Source organism: Polypterus senegalus, chromosome 12, assembly GCF_016835505.1.
Source record: "Polypterus senegalus isolate Bchr_013 chromosome 12, ASM1683550v1, whole genome shotgun sequence".
Lineage (NCBI taxonomy): Eukaryota > Metazoa > Chordata > Cladistia > Polypteriformes > Polypteridae > Polypterus > Polypterus senegalus.
In genome coordinates, this window is record NC_053165.1 from 15,928,274 (window position 1) to 15,943,187 (window position 14,914).

The window sequence follows — 14,914 nt, forward strand, 5'->3', positions numbered from 1 at the left end:
TAGATATGAAAAGACCCTTCCGATCTCATTCACAAAAATGTATGGAAAGACCTCTGAACATGAAGTAAAAAAAAAAATCTGCTTTTAAATTCTCAAGGAAACCAGTGTTTAAATCAGCTGTTAAAAATGATAATAGTCTGCCTTTGAGTATTCCCTCTTGTTGGTATCAGAAGCTAACTCTGCTGATTGGCTAATAGTTTTCAGGAGCAATAGAAACCTGACTGTGTAACTAAAAATAAAGGGTTTGGGGAGAAAGCCTTGGAGAAAACTTGCAAAGAAGCTGCCCTTTGTTGATCGAGGTTGTGAACATTCCAGTAAATTAAACATAAATGTTTTCTTTGGTGGTATTCTAGCTTGAAAAAGTTATATTAAACCAGATGTCTCATAGGTTACAATCGTACTTGTAGGCACATCCACTTCCATTGATCTCCAGCAGTACATACATCCCCCACAACTGCCGTAAAAATGTTGTGTGGGTGACTTTGAGTATTTTTTTTTTTCCCCTGTTCGGCATCATTGTTTTGTGGTGATATGACAAGACAGTTTCTCCTGCAACTAAATTGCATAGCATAGCATTACCTCTGTTTCCCTCAACCTTCTTGTCCTCTGAAAATGTATTTCCCATTTTAAACATGACTTTCAACAGATCAAGAAGTAGACGTCCTCCCAGCATGTGTATGTGCTGGTTTTCTTTAAAAAAAAAAAAAAAATCCTCTCCCTTTACTGGTAGTTGAGCATCAGTCAGAAGTACATATGGCCTATAACAAGGTTAAATCCACATTTATGTTGTTTGATTTACAGAGTATTTAATAATCTTCTCCCATTATTTCTAAACATTGCCTTTGACAAACAAATACTCGTACAAACTTAATTGCAGTTGGAAAATAGTTATCATTTTCAGATATTGATATTGCCCAAAGTCTACTTAATTTATTATTTTCTTATTAATTGTAATGAACTTAGAAGTAGTGTTTTTTTGCATATTTTAGTAATCTAAAAATGTTTAAGGCTTTGAGAGCACTTTAACCCAATGTCAAGATGAAACCTTTCCACAGTTTGGATATTATTTTTGTAGTACTTATAAAAAATGACTCCAAAGAATATTTAAGGTGAATGACTTGTTTAACTTCCTTTACAGTATTACTACAATGCCGACACCCAGCAATATCTATATTGGGACAGTGCCCAAAGAAACTACATTCCAGTTCCTGATTATAAAACAGAGAATCAGCCACCTACTTTCTACAGTGCTCCTCCTACAACTTCATCTGCAAAAAAGCAGGATAAAAAGAATGAGAGCAGTGGTTCAGAAGGACAGACTGATAAGAAGGAGGATGATCCAACAGGCAGATCAGAAAAAAAAGAAGGGGAGAAAGAAAAAAAGGAAAAGGATGAGAAACCTCGGAGCCTCACTGCTCATAAGGTATTTACTTTTTTTACTTACACTTGTGAAGGTAAAGACTATCTAATTCAAATCAGTACATTAGACCATGCACATGCAGAATTTTTCAAGGACTGTTTTAGCTCTGAATGCATACTTAAGTTATCTGTTCATTTTCATATAAAGACATCAAGATTTCAGTCTGATTATAAATACTAAGATTGATTTTAGTATATTTTAAAAAGTACAGGTTCATCAATTAAACATTATGAAGCAAGCTGCTTTCTGTCAGTTGCCCTGAGCACAACACGAGCAATTCAAAATATCAGCTTGAGATAGAATTGAAGTTGATTAAAGCTGGGAAGTCCTAATTACAGTGGGCTTGGTTAGAGCAGCGAAAGGGTAAAGGACGATGCCTTGGTTTTGCAAATGAAATTAATGTGCTGCTTGTTTCACACTATGGGGTGAGTGGGGGATAAAAGTACTACATGACATGGATCCAGTGCACAAGGTAACTACAGTATTCATACTTTCAAGTTTACATCAACATTGCTAGGAGCAATAGCTACCACATCTACTGCTGTGTCTGTGCCAGCTGTATCTGTAAAGTCCAACTTGTGGTGAGTCAGTGTCATCGTCTGACCTACACCAAAAAACAAAAGAATGCTCCAGTACTTCATTAGAAGTTTATTGAAAACTACCAGCCAGAGGTTGCATTCACGAAAATAGTCTGAGTAAAAGTCACTGATAATTGCTTGGAGTTAAGTCAATCGTTGAGAATTGGAAAGTATGCGGCACAGATGTAAATCTGCCTAGAACACAAAAAAAATGAGTGACAATGCAGAAAGGACACTAATGAGGCACCCTGAGAGCTATTTCAGATGTTGGAGTTATGGGGTATAATGCCTGAGATTGGAAAGACTATGCATACAGCAGCTGTTATCTGGGTTTTTTTTTTGTTTTTTTTTACCAGTCACAGCCTTATTGGAAAGTGCCAAAGACAAAACCAATGTTCAGAAATCTAAGGAATGTAGCAGACTCTAAAATCAAGTGAAAGAAAGTTGTATGGTATGACAACCAAAATTGAGTTTTGTTTTTTTTGGTCATCATACTGAGAGGTTTACTTACCTTGGCAGTGACATTCAATGCCCAACGCCGCCTCACACGATGACCGAGCTGCAGGCTATGGACGTATATATGTACATAAGTAGGATTCAGTTAGCGTTGGGAACCCGTGTACCAAATTTGTTGAAGATAGGCCCATTAGTAACAAAGACCATTGAAAAGTTCAATATGGCGGCCAACCGTGGCATCATACCACCAAAATAAGTACCAAATTTCAGCCTTCTACCTACACGGGAAGTTGGAGAATTAGTGACGTTGGAAAGTTCAATATGGCGGCTGACAGTGGCGTCATACCACCGAAATAAGTACAGTAGGACTTCGGTTCACGACCATAATTCGTTCCAAAACTCTGGTCGTAAACCGAAGCAACTTCCCCGCATAGGATTGTATATATATACAATTAATCCGTTCCAGACCATACAAACTGTATGTAAATATATATATATTTTTAAGTTTTTAAGCACAAATATAGTTAATTAAACCATAGAATGCACAGCATAATAGTAAACTAAATGTAAAAACATTGAATAACACTGAGAAAACCTTGAACAACAGAGAGAACTAACACTGCAATAGTTTGCACTATAGCGCTACCAACCACCGGCTAAAAGCACTTTTTAAATGAGTTTTAAGCACAGGGAAAAAAATAAACATTTGAAAAAATCATAATTTAATAAACCATCAAGACAAATAACATTGCAACAATGCACGCTACGTACAGATCGATGGAAACAGAAGTAAAAACAAAATCAAGCCCAGTGCATTCTTTAACTGCCTTCCTACCTTAATGCGTCCAGCTCTCTCTCGCGCTGCCTGTGTGTCTGCATCTCGGGCTGCCTTTGTGTGTGTGTGTGTGTCGCAATCTCTCTGGCGCTGCCTCTGTGTGTGTGTGTGTGTGTGGGCGCCTCTCTCGCTGCCTGTGTGCGCGCACGCGCGCCTCTCTCGCGCTGCCTGTGTGTGTGTGTCGCTCTCTCTCTCTTGCTCACTGCACAGGAAATGCACAGGGAGAGACTGAACATGTACAAACCGAAAGGGAAACTGGCTTATTCTTAAACCGAGTGTGTGGTCGTGAACCAAGGCAAAAGTTTGGTGAACTTTTTGTTCGTAAACCGAGTTGTATGTGTACCGAGACGTTCGTGAACTGAGGTTCCACTGTACGCATATTGGTTTCGTTTAGCGCAGGGAAGCCGCCTACCAAATTTCGTGAAGATGGGGCCATAAATAAGAAAGTTTAACATGGCGAACGTTGTCAAACGTTACGACCGTTACGCGTAGAATTTTGAAATGAAACCTGCTTAACTGTTGTAAGCAAGCGGTAAGGAATTAGCTTGCCAAATTTCAGCCTTCTACCTACACTGGAAGTTGGAAAATTAGTGACATTGGAAAGTTCAATATTGCGGCCGACAGTGGCGTCATACCATCAAAATAAGTACGTACATCGGTTTCGGTTAGCACAGGGATGCTGCCTACCAAATTTCGTAAATGATGGGGCCATAAATAAGAAAGTTCAACATGGCGGATGTTGTCGACCGTTATCAACTGTTATGACCGATACGTGTAGAATTTCGAAATGAAACCTGCTTAACTTTTGCAAGTAAGCTGTAAGGAATAAGCCTGCCAAATTTCAGCCTTCTACCTACATGGGAAGTTGGAGAATTAGTGATGAGTGAGTCAGTGAGTGAGTGAGGGCTTTGCCTTTTATTAGTATAGTTAAACTGACAGACTGAAAAATTCTCTAATCAAAAACAATCTATAGACAGCTCATCAAAATTGATGTCACACAATAAACTTTCTTAACTCCTCAATATATCACAACCTACATGAAATCGCAAATTTCAGGAAAGATTAACTGCCTAACAAGCTTTATGTGGCGAAAACAATTGCATTGTAGGTGAAATGACCGCATTTTTATGTAGAAAAAATGAATTTTATCAATAATATATAAAAGTTATCGATTATAATGAAAACTCATCAAATTACATCGTAATGTCGGCATGAAAAAAATGACTGCATCTCCAAGCGTGTAAATAGTAGGATAAAATACTTATGTAAGACCACAGAGTGATTCCCCTTTGAAAAATCAGCCATCATTTTGTAAACAATATTGAATACCAATTTGAAACATGAAGAATATGCCTAAGTAGATTGTTTCCGCACGAAGTACGTACCCAAATGTTTAAAATGTGAAAGTAGTGGTAAAAATGTGCTCTGCACAGCACATATAATTCTTTTTTCTCCAGAAAATTGCACTTGTCCGCTGACAACTGAAACCAGAAAAACACGCTTGTCCGACGGTCAATTTACCCGTGTCTGACGAGTCGGGCGTTGGATTTCCGCACCCCTGAGTCCAACTGCATACAAGTTCATGGTCCCATAAGGTTGTAATAGAGTTCATAAATTGGAGAATTGGACATGGTAGACTTACAAATGCAATAGCATCCTGCCCGAAACATGACTTGTGTACAAAGCAATTGCTGTGCCACTATTGTACCTTGTATCATTATTTTATTATAAAATTTCCCTACTTAGAAATAAAAAGTTTTCTGTATAACCGTGTATACTTCAACTCACAGGCAGCAACACTTAACCTTGCATATTCTGTGTCTCTGAATCATTGAAGCATTATCTGCCTGTATTAGTAAAAACATGTACACTACAGTGTACCATATTGCCTTACTAAGTGCTATATATAATAATTTCTTTGCATGTCCAAATCACATGTTGATTTATTTCACAAAATGTATTGTAAACATTGAGTGGTGCATACCTGTATATCATTTTTGATAAATAACTATGTATAAAGTGAAGACCTGGCACATTTGTAGTTACACTATTAGGATAATCTGTTATTTGGTTTACAAGCTTTTACTCTGAGGAGGAGACTTTTATGATGTTTTCTTTTTGGCATCATAAATTAGTAAACATAACTGTTAAAATTAATAATATTCAAGAGTAGGGCACCTGTCTGATGAATTTGCTAAAAACCATTACAATCATATGACTGTTTTAGATAGCAAAAGATATGGAGCGCTGGGCCAAAATTCAGAATCGACAAAAGGAGTGCATTCGTGCTGCTTCTCCTGTTCTTCAGCCTCGTACACTTAGTGAAGAAAAGAAAATATCCAAGTCAGCTGATGCAGCCTTTGCCATATTTGAGAAGAAGGTAAGTTTAATCAGCAATTGTATTACCATTTTAACTACTGTATTTAAAAGCAAATGTATAGGACCAAGAATACAAGTTTTTTTTTCCATTATTAGAGATTTGTGTTATGTATATATGTTATATGCTTTTGTCATATATTTAGGGTTTAGCAGGAGATGATCTGTTTAAGAAGCCATTTGCTCCACCAAAGAAGGATGAAACTGCTTCAAAGGTAGAAAATGGAAAATCACTTGTGTGTTTGCTACAGTTTAAAATATATTAGTCATTCCTTAAAACCAAATATCATGGAAATATTATGTATTAATTATGACTAAGTATTTTTAAGTTGCTATTTGAATGCTATTTGAGTAGTTCTTTGTAAATCTTTTAGCCATAGTAGCAATTCCACCTTCTGTGTGTGACAGGACAGGTATTGGTAGAGTATCATGAGATCCTATGTTCATTCACTTGCCACCAGTAAGTCAAACCTTGACAATCTCCATTGCTGATACCTTAATTCTTAATGAATAACTCGTTGTTTCACAACTTTTTGAAGCTTTGTTGAAGCTCTGAATTAACTAAAGCTCTGAATTAACTAAATCTTGTTTTTATTATTTTAAAGCTGTTCTTTCAAATTGTTGGTAGATGCTTAATATCTCCTAATGTAGCTCCTGTCAGTTATAACCAAGATGGTTTAAAGCAGATAGGTTTTTACAAAAGGTGCATAACAGATACAAATAGCACAGTTGACAAACAATAGTAGACAAATAACATAACATATGGTATACTGTACAAATCAGTCACTACCCAGCCAGTCTGGATTCAGTTTTTTTTCTTTTTTTTACTGTTTTTGAGAAATACAAGACTTATGCTGGCTTGGATGGTATTTTAAAAAGTGATTAAGAAAATGACAGGAACCCAGAAATAGGAATATGTTTTTACTTGTCACCTCATCTGAGCTGTTCCCTTGTCCTCTATCATTGACTAGTATTTGTTTCCATTTACAGCCTAATGAGAGAGAAAAACATACTTGAGTATTTGAAAATAAAAATGTAAATATTACACAGTGTAAAAGTGTGTTCCGGAACATGAATTTGTCTCCTATGTACATATTTAAGAAGTATTTTGCATTATGATCAAGCATACTTTTTATTCTTATACATTTTTACTAGAAAGCATTATTGATCATTAATTACTCTTGTCCAGTTACATTTATTTGAAATATCAGATTACATTACTTGAAAATTGATTTTTTATATGCCCAGAAATGCTTGAATAAAGTTAGGTTTAGTTGTCATTGAAATACTGTTTATCAGTCAAAGATAGATAACTTGAATGACATACAGTATTACTGCTGAAGACTAACACAAATCCATGACTAATTCAGGTTATCTAATGTTTTGTTCTATGTATTGATGATCTACCTCTTCAATGCATATGTGTTTGTCTAATGTTTTATATTGTGTGCCATATGCATTTGTAAGGTCACATTTGGAATGTCTCATTAAAACTGTTGTGAGGATTTTAAGGACAACAGCAGAACAACTGTAAAATACAGAGGAAGTTATTAGACTTTCTGTAGAATAATAGCTATGGGGAAAATTGAACATTCAAAATTTTGATAATTGTGACATAATTAACATTCAAGACCAGTTCAACAACACAGGCGCAATGCATATAAATTGATTTGTTATACATTTCACGTAAATTTTACAAAATTATTTAGAGTTCTGGAAATAAGGAACACATTATCTAGTGTAGTTTAGCTTGAAAGCAGTAGGACAAGAATCTTCATACATTTAACATTTTGAACACAAGCAGATGATTTATAAATTTAGTAAAATAATGGTTTGTTCTCATCTTAATATTTTTAACCATCTTTTGCAATATTTGAGCTTGCTTCCTTAGGAGGGTATTTGTTTAATACTTGCAAGTCATCTTTGTTAAATTCTCAGCATTCTGAAAATGTATGCTGAATGAAAGATTTTTGTCAGAATGTATTCAAGACAAATCCAAATATTGGATTTGTTGATACAGCATCCAAAAAGTGTGTATAACCATTTATCTTTTTGTTCACAGAGACAGATTGGTTCCTTGGGTGTGCTTATTGCAGAGTATGGTGGGGATAGTGATGAAGAGGAGGATAAACAGGAAGAACAACGAGAGGAGAAGAAGCCAGAGAAAGAAGACAAACTAACAGACTGGAAAAAGATGGCTTGTCTACTTTGTCGTCGTCAGTTTCCAAATAAGGATGCACTAATCCGGCACCAGAAGCTTTCGGAGCTTCATAAAGTATGTTCCTTATGCTTTCACCTTAGTTCAGTTAAGTTTTTACTATATTTTGTGTGCCTTTTTCTTAAAGGAGTGTACTTGTTAACAGAAAAAAAAAAAGAAATGCAACTCTTCTATAACTTTAAGGACCATTTTAATCAGAGACGAATCCTCAATTTTCAATGATCTTCAAGATTATGTTGTGAACACATTGTTAGTATTTCATTTAAAATCAAGTTGTTTAGCAGTACACACCCATACAACTTTGAGCAAGCTAAAAATGCACTTCTGTCCATCAGGCATTTGATACTCATTGACAAGTATTGCTCGATTTCTTTGCCTTGGTTTTGTCAAATTGCATGACTAACGACAATGACTCACTCATGATGTCTCTGCACCGTTTAACATTTCCAAAGTTCTGCAGTCTTGCTACATTTTGAATTTTAGTTAACCTAAACTGCACAATAATTTTCTTGTCTAAAGCAATAACAGAGAGAGAAATTTGAATTCGAGTCATTCAAATTATTTGTCACACTCCTTATGTTGTGATGGACATTTGTGTGAAATAACACCTGTGACAGTCAAAGGCTAAAAAAAATAAATGAAAATTAAGATTACCTATGTTATGATGTGGTTATGTTGCTGCACATTTTGGCTTTGAAGTTCAGCAGGCATATCAATTTTGACAGTCTTTACATTATGGGTTGAATTCTTTTTCTGAGTAGTTATTAATGTGTTTAATTTTTTATTGCATTTCTGTTTTTCTCATTGTTTTTAACTGTATTAATGGGCTCCCTGTTCTTGTATCTGCATTGAACAGAAATCACTTAAGCTGTGTATTGTTAATTTTTGAAAAGGATATCCAATATCCGTATTTGTTTGTTAACCAGTCAGTACTTAAGGCTTGTATTGGTTATATTTGATATTAACTTGTCACATGTTGCTCATGCTGAATGTGAACTGAGACAGCAGAACCACAAAACATGGTGAAGTTCAAACGTAAGAGTACAGTTACTTAATCTGGTCTTGATGCTTCATATGAAGGCTTAAAGAGGGAAGATCATTTTAACGTGGCTATAAACTGCTTATTCATAACTGAATTTTTGAATCATATTTATTTCCTGCATTTCATGTACTTTCTTCATAATTTACAGCAAAATTTAGAAATTCATTACAAGATCAGGAGGTCAGAGTTGGAACTTCAAGCCCTTGAAAGACAGGAACAAGAGAGAACAGTAAGTGTTGAAGGTTTATAAACCAGCACTTTGCCAATTTTTATTAGTAAAGATTGTATCCCCTTCAGAATGCACTGAAACTTGTTTTTTCATAATTCTTCCCACAGTTGAAAGGCAAAGGTGGATCACCTGAAAGTAAACGGAGAAAGTATCAGAGTTCCCTGTAAGTGCTTTCATACTTTTCACTTTGCTTGATCTAACGCTATTATAATTTAAGTTATTTGCATTGATATTAAATACATTTGCATTCTTGAATGTATACAGTAGCATATAAGTTAGCATTAATCTACATTTGCTTAATACTGTTTGCCTCATTGTTTTTAACAAGTTTTATCCATTGACCTGCTTATTACGTAATAGTACCAGCTGAATAAAAATATTTTACACTAGCAGAGTTTGGGTTGAGGTGGTAGGTACAAAGTAATTCATTACTGTAACCTAATTACAGTGAAACCTCGGGTCACGACCGTAATTCGTTCCAAAACTATGGTTGCAACCCGATTTGGTAATTTCCCCCATAGGATTGTATGTAAATACAATTAATCCATTCCAGACAGTACGAACTGTATGTAAATGTAATTTTTTAAAGATTTTTAAGCACAAAAATAGTTAATTATACCATAGAATACACAGTGTAATAGTAAACTAAATGTAAAAACATTGAATAACACTGAGAAAACTAACATTGCAAGAGTTCACGCTACAGCCTTACGAACCGCTCACTGTAAACACTTTTTTTTTTTTAATGAGTTTTAAGCACAGGGAAAAAAATCCTTAATTTATACAAAAACTAACCTTGCATTAGTCGAGTTCTGGCATGAAGGAAGTGAGCAGGAAGCAGGGTGGAGAGGAGATTACAGTTTATGTCCGTAAATCACCAGTGTGTACGAACTGGAAGGGAAATGAAATGGAACACAAAGAGTTCCCAGCGAATGCACAGAGAGAGACTGAACACGTGCAGAAAACATCGGCGCATACGAACCGGAAGGGACACTGGCTTATTTGTCACCCGAGTGTGTGGTCGTGAACAGATGCAAAAGTTTGGCGAACGTTTTGGTCGTAGCCTGATTTATACGTGTTCCAAGACGTTTGTGACCCAAGGGTTCACTGTACTAGAATTGTTTTACATGCATTAAACCTATACCTCTAAATAAATTTGTATAGGGTGGTCCAGATCTAATTATGCAGATCCAGATCATCTGGACGACTTTGATTTATGCAGGGACGATTCCTGTTCGATGCAAAGACAATTCTTCACGTCGTCAGTTTCGGGTGATTTTCTGTGTAACAAACGTAATAAGTTATAGCGTAATGCAAATTGCATAATTAGATCTGGACCGCCCTATAAATATCTTTAAGGGCAGGAATTATATCTCACATAACATCTTTGTATATGTGAAAATTAGGCTTTAGATAGATAGATACTTTATTAATCCCAAGGGGAAATTCACATAATCCAGCAGCAGTATACTGATACAAAGAAACAATATTAAATTAAATAGTAATAAAAATGAAAAAATGGAGAAAAAAAAAGTCTTATGGTTTCTAAGACTAAAAAGGGTATTAAAAGATTTTATTTATGTGTGTGAATTCTTGTAAAGTGATGATTTGTAATTCAGGGTAAACCTGTTGTTTTTCATGCAGTATCTATTAAATCTTGTCAGTTTTAATAGTATGTCTTGTACATCTCTAATATACTTTATATGCACCAGTGTAAATTTCATTATTATCATAATTGGTTTTTTGAGTGTTTTTTACCACAGACTTTATTTCATTTAAACATTTACAATTTCAATTTGTGAGTATATGATCGGGTGGCACGGTGGCGCAGTGGTAGCGCTGCTGCCTCGCAGTTAGGAGACCCGGGTTCGCTTCCCGGGTCCTCCCTGCATGGAGTTTGCATGTTCTCCCCGAGTCTGCGTGGGTTTCCTCCACGCGCTCCGGTTTCCTCCCACAATCCAAAGACATGCAGGTTAGGTGGATTGGCGATTCTAAATTGGCCCTAGTGTGTGCTGGGTGTGTTTGTGTGTGTCCTGCGGTGGGTTGGCACCCTGCCCAGGATTGGTTCCTGCCTTGTGCCCTGTGTTGGCTGGGATTGGCTCCAGCAGACCCCCGTGACCCTGTATTCGGATTCAGCGGGTTAGAAAATGGATGGATGGATGGAGTATATGCTCTAAATACTTTGTTAAATAGTTGTAGAGATTATGGCAAGTCTCAGTTGTAAACTTTTGTTACTTTTTTTTTTTTTATCTCTTCGTCTTTATTTGTTTATAGCGATGGTGAAGGTGAAAGAGGGGGCCGGATGCAAAGATCAGGTGACAGCAAAGAGGTATTGTATCAGTTTAGTAAATTTTATTTTTGAGAAGTGAAGCATACAGTATTGTCATGTAGAAATCTTGGTGTAATATACTTGGAGGATTTTAGAGTTGTAGTCTCTTTTTTGTAAAGATTTTGTTTAATATTTAAATTTCACAAATATAACAGTTTCTCAGTTTACTTAATATTTGACATATTTACATTTAAAGCACTACTTTCAAGGCTATTTTACATGGGGTTTATAACGTACTCAGATTCTCTCCCTAGTATTCTGTTATCTCTCTGTTAATTGTGCTACACAAGTCCAAAATGTGTGTTTTCTTGTTAGTCATTAATGGCATACTTTCCCAGTTAACTTTTGTTTAAAAAGAAAAAAAAAAAAACCTTGCTAACTTTTCAACCAGTTGTACGGACAAAATACATTGTTCATGTCCATCGCTTTAGGTTGTATTCTTTTGTATAAAGCGTTATTGTCCAAATTACTAAAGTAAACAATCTTTTTTGAAAATGAAAATGATTGCTTAGTTAAAAAAAAATAAAATTCTGTTCTCCAAAACATTTTTTTCATGAATTTTTCATGTTTCAGGTTCAACCAGTATAAATCAAAATCATGTTGTTTGGCAAAGTAGTAGTTCAATGTTTACCAGTTATTTTGACTTTTACTGAGCCTTTCATCCTTTTGAATGTGAGAATATTATACTCAATCGATCCTATATCTGTTTTAAATTACAACCACATGTTATCTGTGCTTAAAAAAAGTCAAACTGCAATTATATTGCTTGCTTATTTGAATATGGGGATTGTCTCCCAGTTTTAAGTATATGTGAGAGTAGTGTTTTCTGGGCTAGGTTCTTTGTCAGGTGAATATGTTTTTCCTAAAACTATGAAATTTAAGTTACCAAGTGACACAAATTAAATTCTAAATATTGACAAGGGTTTATTGTTATACAGTAAACAAAATGCAAACTACTAAAATAAAAAAATATAGGTCCAAAAACTACTTACAGTAAGTACTCTGGTTAGTTTGATTTAAATTCGGCATTCAACATACTAAACTAAAAATTTTCCAGACTAAACAAACGATAATAAAGGAGAAATACATGTTTTAAATTTGGACATAGAGTTAACTTTTTAAAATTCTTGCAAGCTGTTCTAACAACAATTAGGAGATATTAACAAGTGTAATTTAAAAATGTTAAATCCAATATACTGCCCAGTGTGTAAAAATAGAAGAATAAAGCAGAACTAGAAAAGAGCACTTTCTGGATGGAAGCTACGCACTGGAGAACAGAAATTCTGCTATTTGTAAAACAGTTTTAGGAGTATAATGCGAGTGATTTCGTTCAGGGGTAGATGGTAGAATACAAGATGTAGTAGTCTGTGCCATAGAGACCTCTATTGACACTACACATAAATAAATGAGGTAGCTAGAATAATACACTTAATTGTTGCAGTTTCTTGTTGTTTAAATGGTTTTCTTTAGCTTTACTCATAGCTTGAGTACCATAATTGTGAATGAAAACATCTATTAAATATTGTAGTATACTTTTCACTGTATGAAATGGGTTATTGTGTGATTGATTTTTAATATTTAGTTAAATGCCACTCATACTGTAATTTCCAATTTGCACTTAAAATTCCATTTATTTTCAGCCTCTGAAGAGGAAGAAAGGGCAAGACCAAGGAGGACGTGGATCATTAAGAACAGCTGAATCGTATCGTGATGCTGTCAGAAAAGCTATGTTTGCCCGTTATAAAGAGCTTGAATAACAGACAGAATTGTTGAATTGCATTAGTCAAAAGTTATATGAATCAGTGGCTGTCTGTATGCTTATTGTTCCAACAATTGCCTGAATCCTTCTGTGAACATCATCTGCCCGGGATTATTTCACTACAGTACCTTACTACATAACGCATATGAAATGCTTATTTTGTGTTTTTATTTAATGTTCCCAGTTGTTGGAACAGCTATCTTCACTGGCTCTGTAGAAGAAAGCCTTTATTTTGTCATGTTTTGAGCATTCGGACCAATTTTGAAATATTCAGGCCAGTGACTCAAAGGGTCAGGGTCCAGGTAAGAAAAACTGTGCAGCAGCAATTCTACTAGTGTATGTGTAGCTCATTTTTTCTTTCTTTAAATAAATCATCAAGAGTCAGATTCCTGATATACCCATTTGGCCGACTTAGCAGAGTTAAATACACACAGGGAAAAAAAAACTGCTGAATATTAAATGCAAAATCTTACTGAATTAAATATATGTAGCACAGGTACTGTGAGTGCTTGTGCAGCTGTGTATGTAATATATAAACGTAACAATCAGCCTGTAAAGGAGTGTCTATGCATTCCCTGCTGAGTTAAAAAATCTGCAGTGCCCAATGACGGAAAAGATGAATACACTTTTATTGTGAACATTGTTTGCAGATTGCTTATTTAGATATTTTGTTATGTTATAATCATCTCATGATACAGTACTTTTTCTGTTTTGGGATACTGTTAGCTGCAGTCCATGATTGGTTGTCTTGTACACATGAATACATCATGTGTAGGTCTAGTGCTAAAGTACTGTATGAATATGTAATGCAGTATATGTATATAGTAAATAATTCTGTTTTGAAATTAGTAAGATGTGTATAAAAGCTATGTTTTTTTTTTTTTGTATATAAAACTGGTCAGTAAGCAGCTGTAAGTGGTAAGCAATTCTGACGTCGGTAGACTGTCATATTAAACCTGGAGGATGTAGAATCGTGCCATTTTAAACTAATGTACAGATGCCCTTAAAAATGGTATTATGCATCCTAATTTGGCATATCATTCTGGTCTCACATAAAAAGCATTGGAGTGTGTAGGAACGTTAGTTGTTCTGACAATATATACCAAGTTGCTCCAGCTAAATCCTGCCTGTGTTCGCATCCCACACAGCCACTGCAGCCATCCCTTCTCTCTCCTGCCGAGACTTGTATTTATATGCCACTACCAGGTGAGAGTGACCCTTTCATATTGAAATGTGTGCTGCTGGGTCATTTTACTTAAGAAAAAAAGAAAATGTTTGTATATTTTATAACTTTTCCACTTGTACTGTAAGCTGTAGTGCTCACCATCATTTTTTTAAATAAATGAATGCAAGTGTTGTTCATTTTAAAAAAGAAAGCAGAATCTCAAGGTTTTGTTTTTTTTTGTTTTTTTTTAAAGCACATAAAAAGCACATTATTCTTAATGCAAATGATTATTCACTTGAGGGGGGGTGGTGGTATTGTTATGGGTTCTTCTGTATTGTACATTATTCATTCAAATTATTATTATTACCAGGTTTCTCCGCAGTTTTGGGGAAGGGAAGCTTGTTAACCAGTCTCTAGTTGAGCGTCTCAGTTTCAGCATCAAGGTGAGGACAAAACATTTTTGCTGAATGGGAAGATGATTTTGCATGAAGTAATTAAAATATTTGA

The 14,914-nt window shown here is 35.2% G+C and overlaps 1 protein-coding gene across 2 annotated transcripts in view; it reads left to right on the forward strand.

Annotated features, from left to right (window-relative positions):
- The window catches only part of LOC120541603 (RNA-binding protein 5), a 50,602-nt gene extending 35,972 nt beyond the window's left edge, over window positions 1-14,630 (forward strand). For both annotated transcript variants that reach the window (XM_039773391.1, XM_039773392.1), the window contains exons 16-23: window positions 1,139-1,423; window positions 5,517-5,669; window positions 5,812-5,880; window positions 7,728-7,940; window positions 9,074-9,154; window positions 9,262-9,317; window positions 11,429-11,483; window positions 13,124-14,630. In XM_039773391.1, the coding sequence (XP_039629325.1) occupies window positions 1,139-1,423; window positions 5,517-5,669; window positions 5,812-5,880; window positions 7,728-7,940; window positions 9,074-9,154; window positions 9,262-9,317; window positions 11,429-11,483; window positions 13,124-13,240 (1,029 nt within the window). In that variant the 3' untranslated portion in view covers window positions 13,241-14,630. The remainder of the gene's footprint in view (window positions 1-1,138; window positions 1,424-5,516; window positions 5,670-5,811; window positions 5,881-7,727; window positions 7,941-9,073; window positions 9,155-9,261; window positions 9,318-11,428; window positions 11,484-13,123) is intronic.
- Window positions 14,631-14,914: the final 284 nt, after the last annotated feature.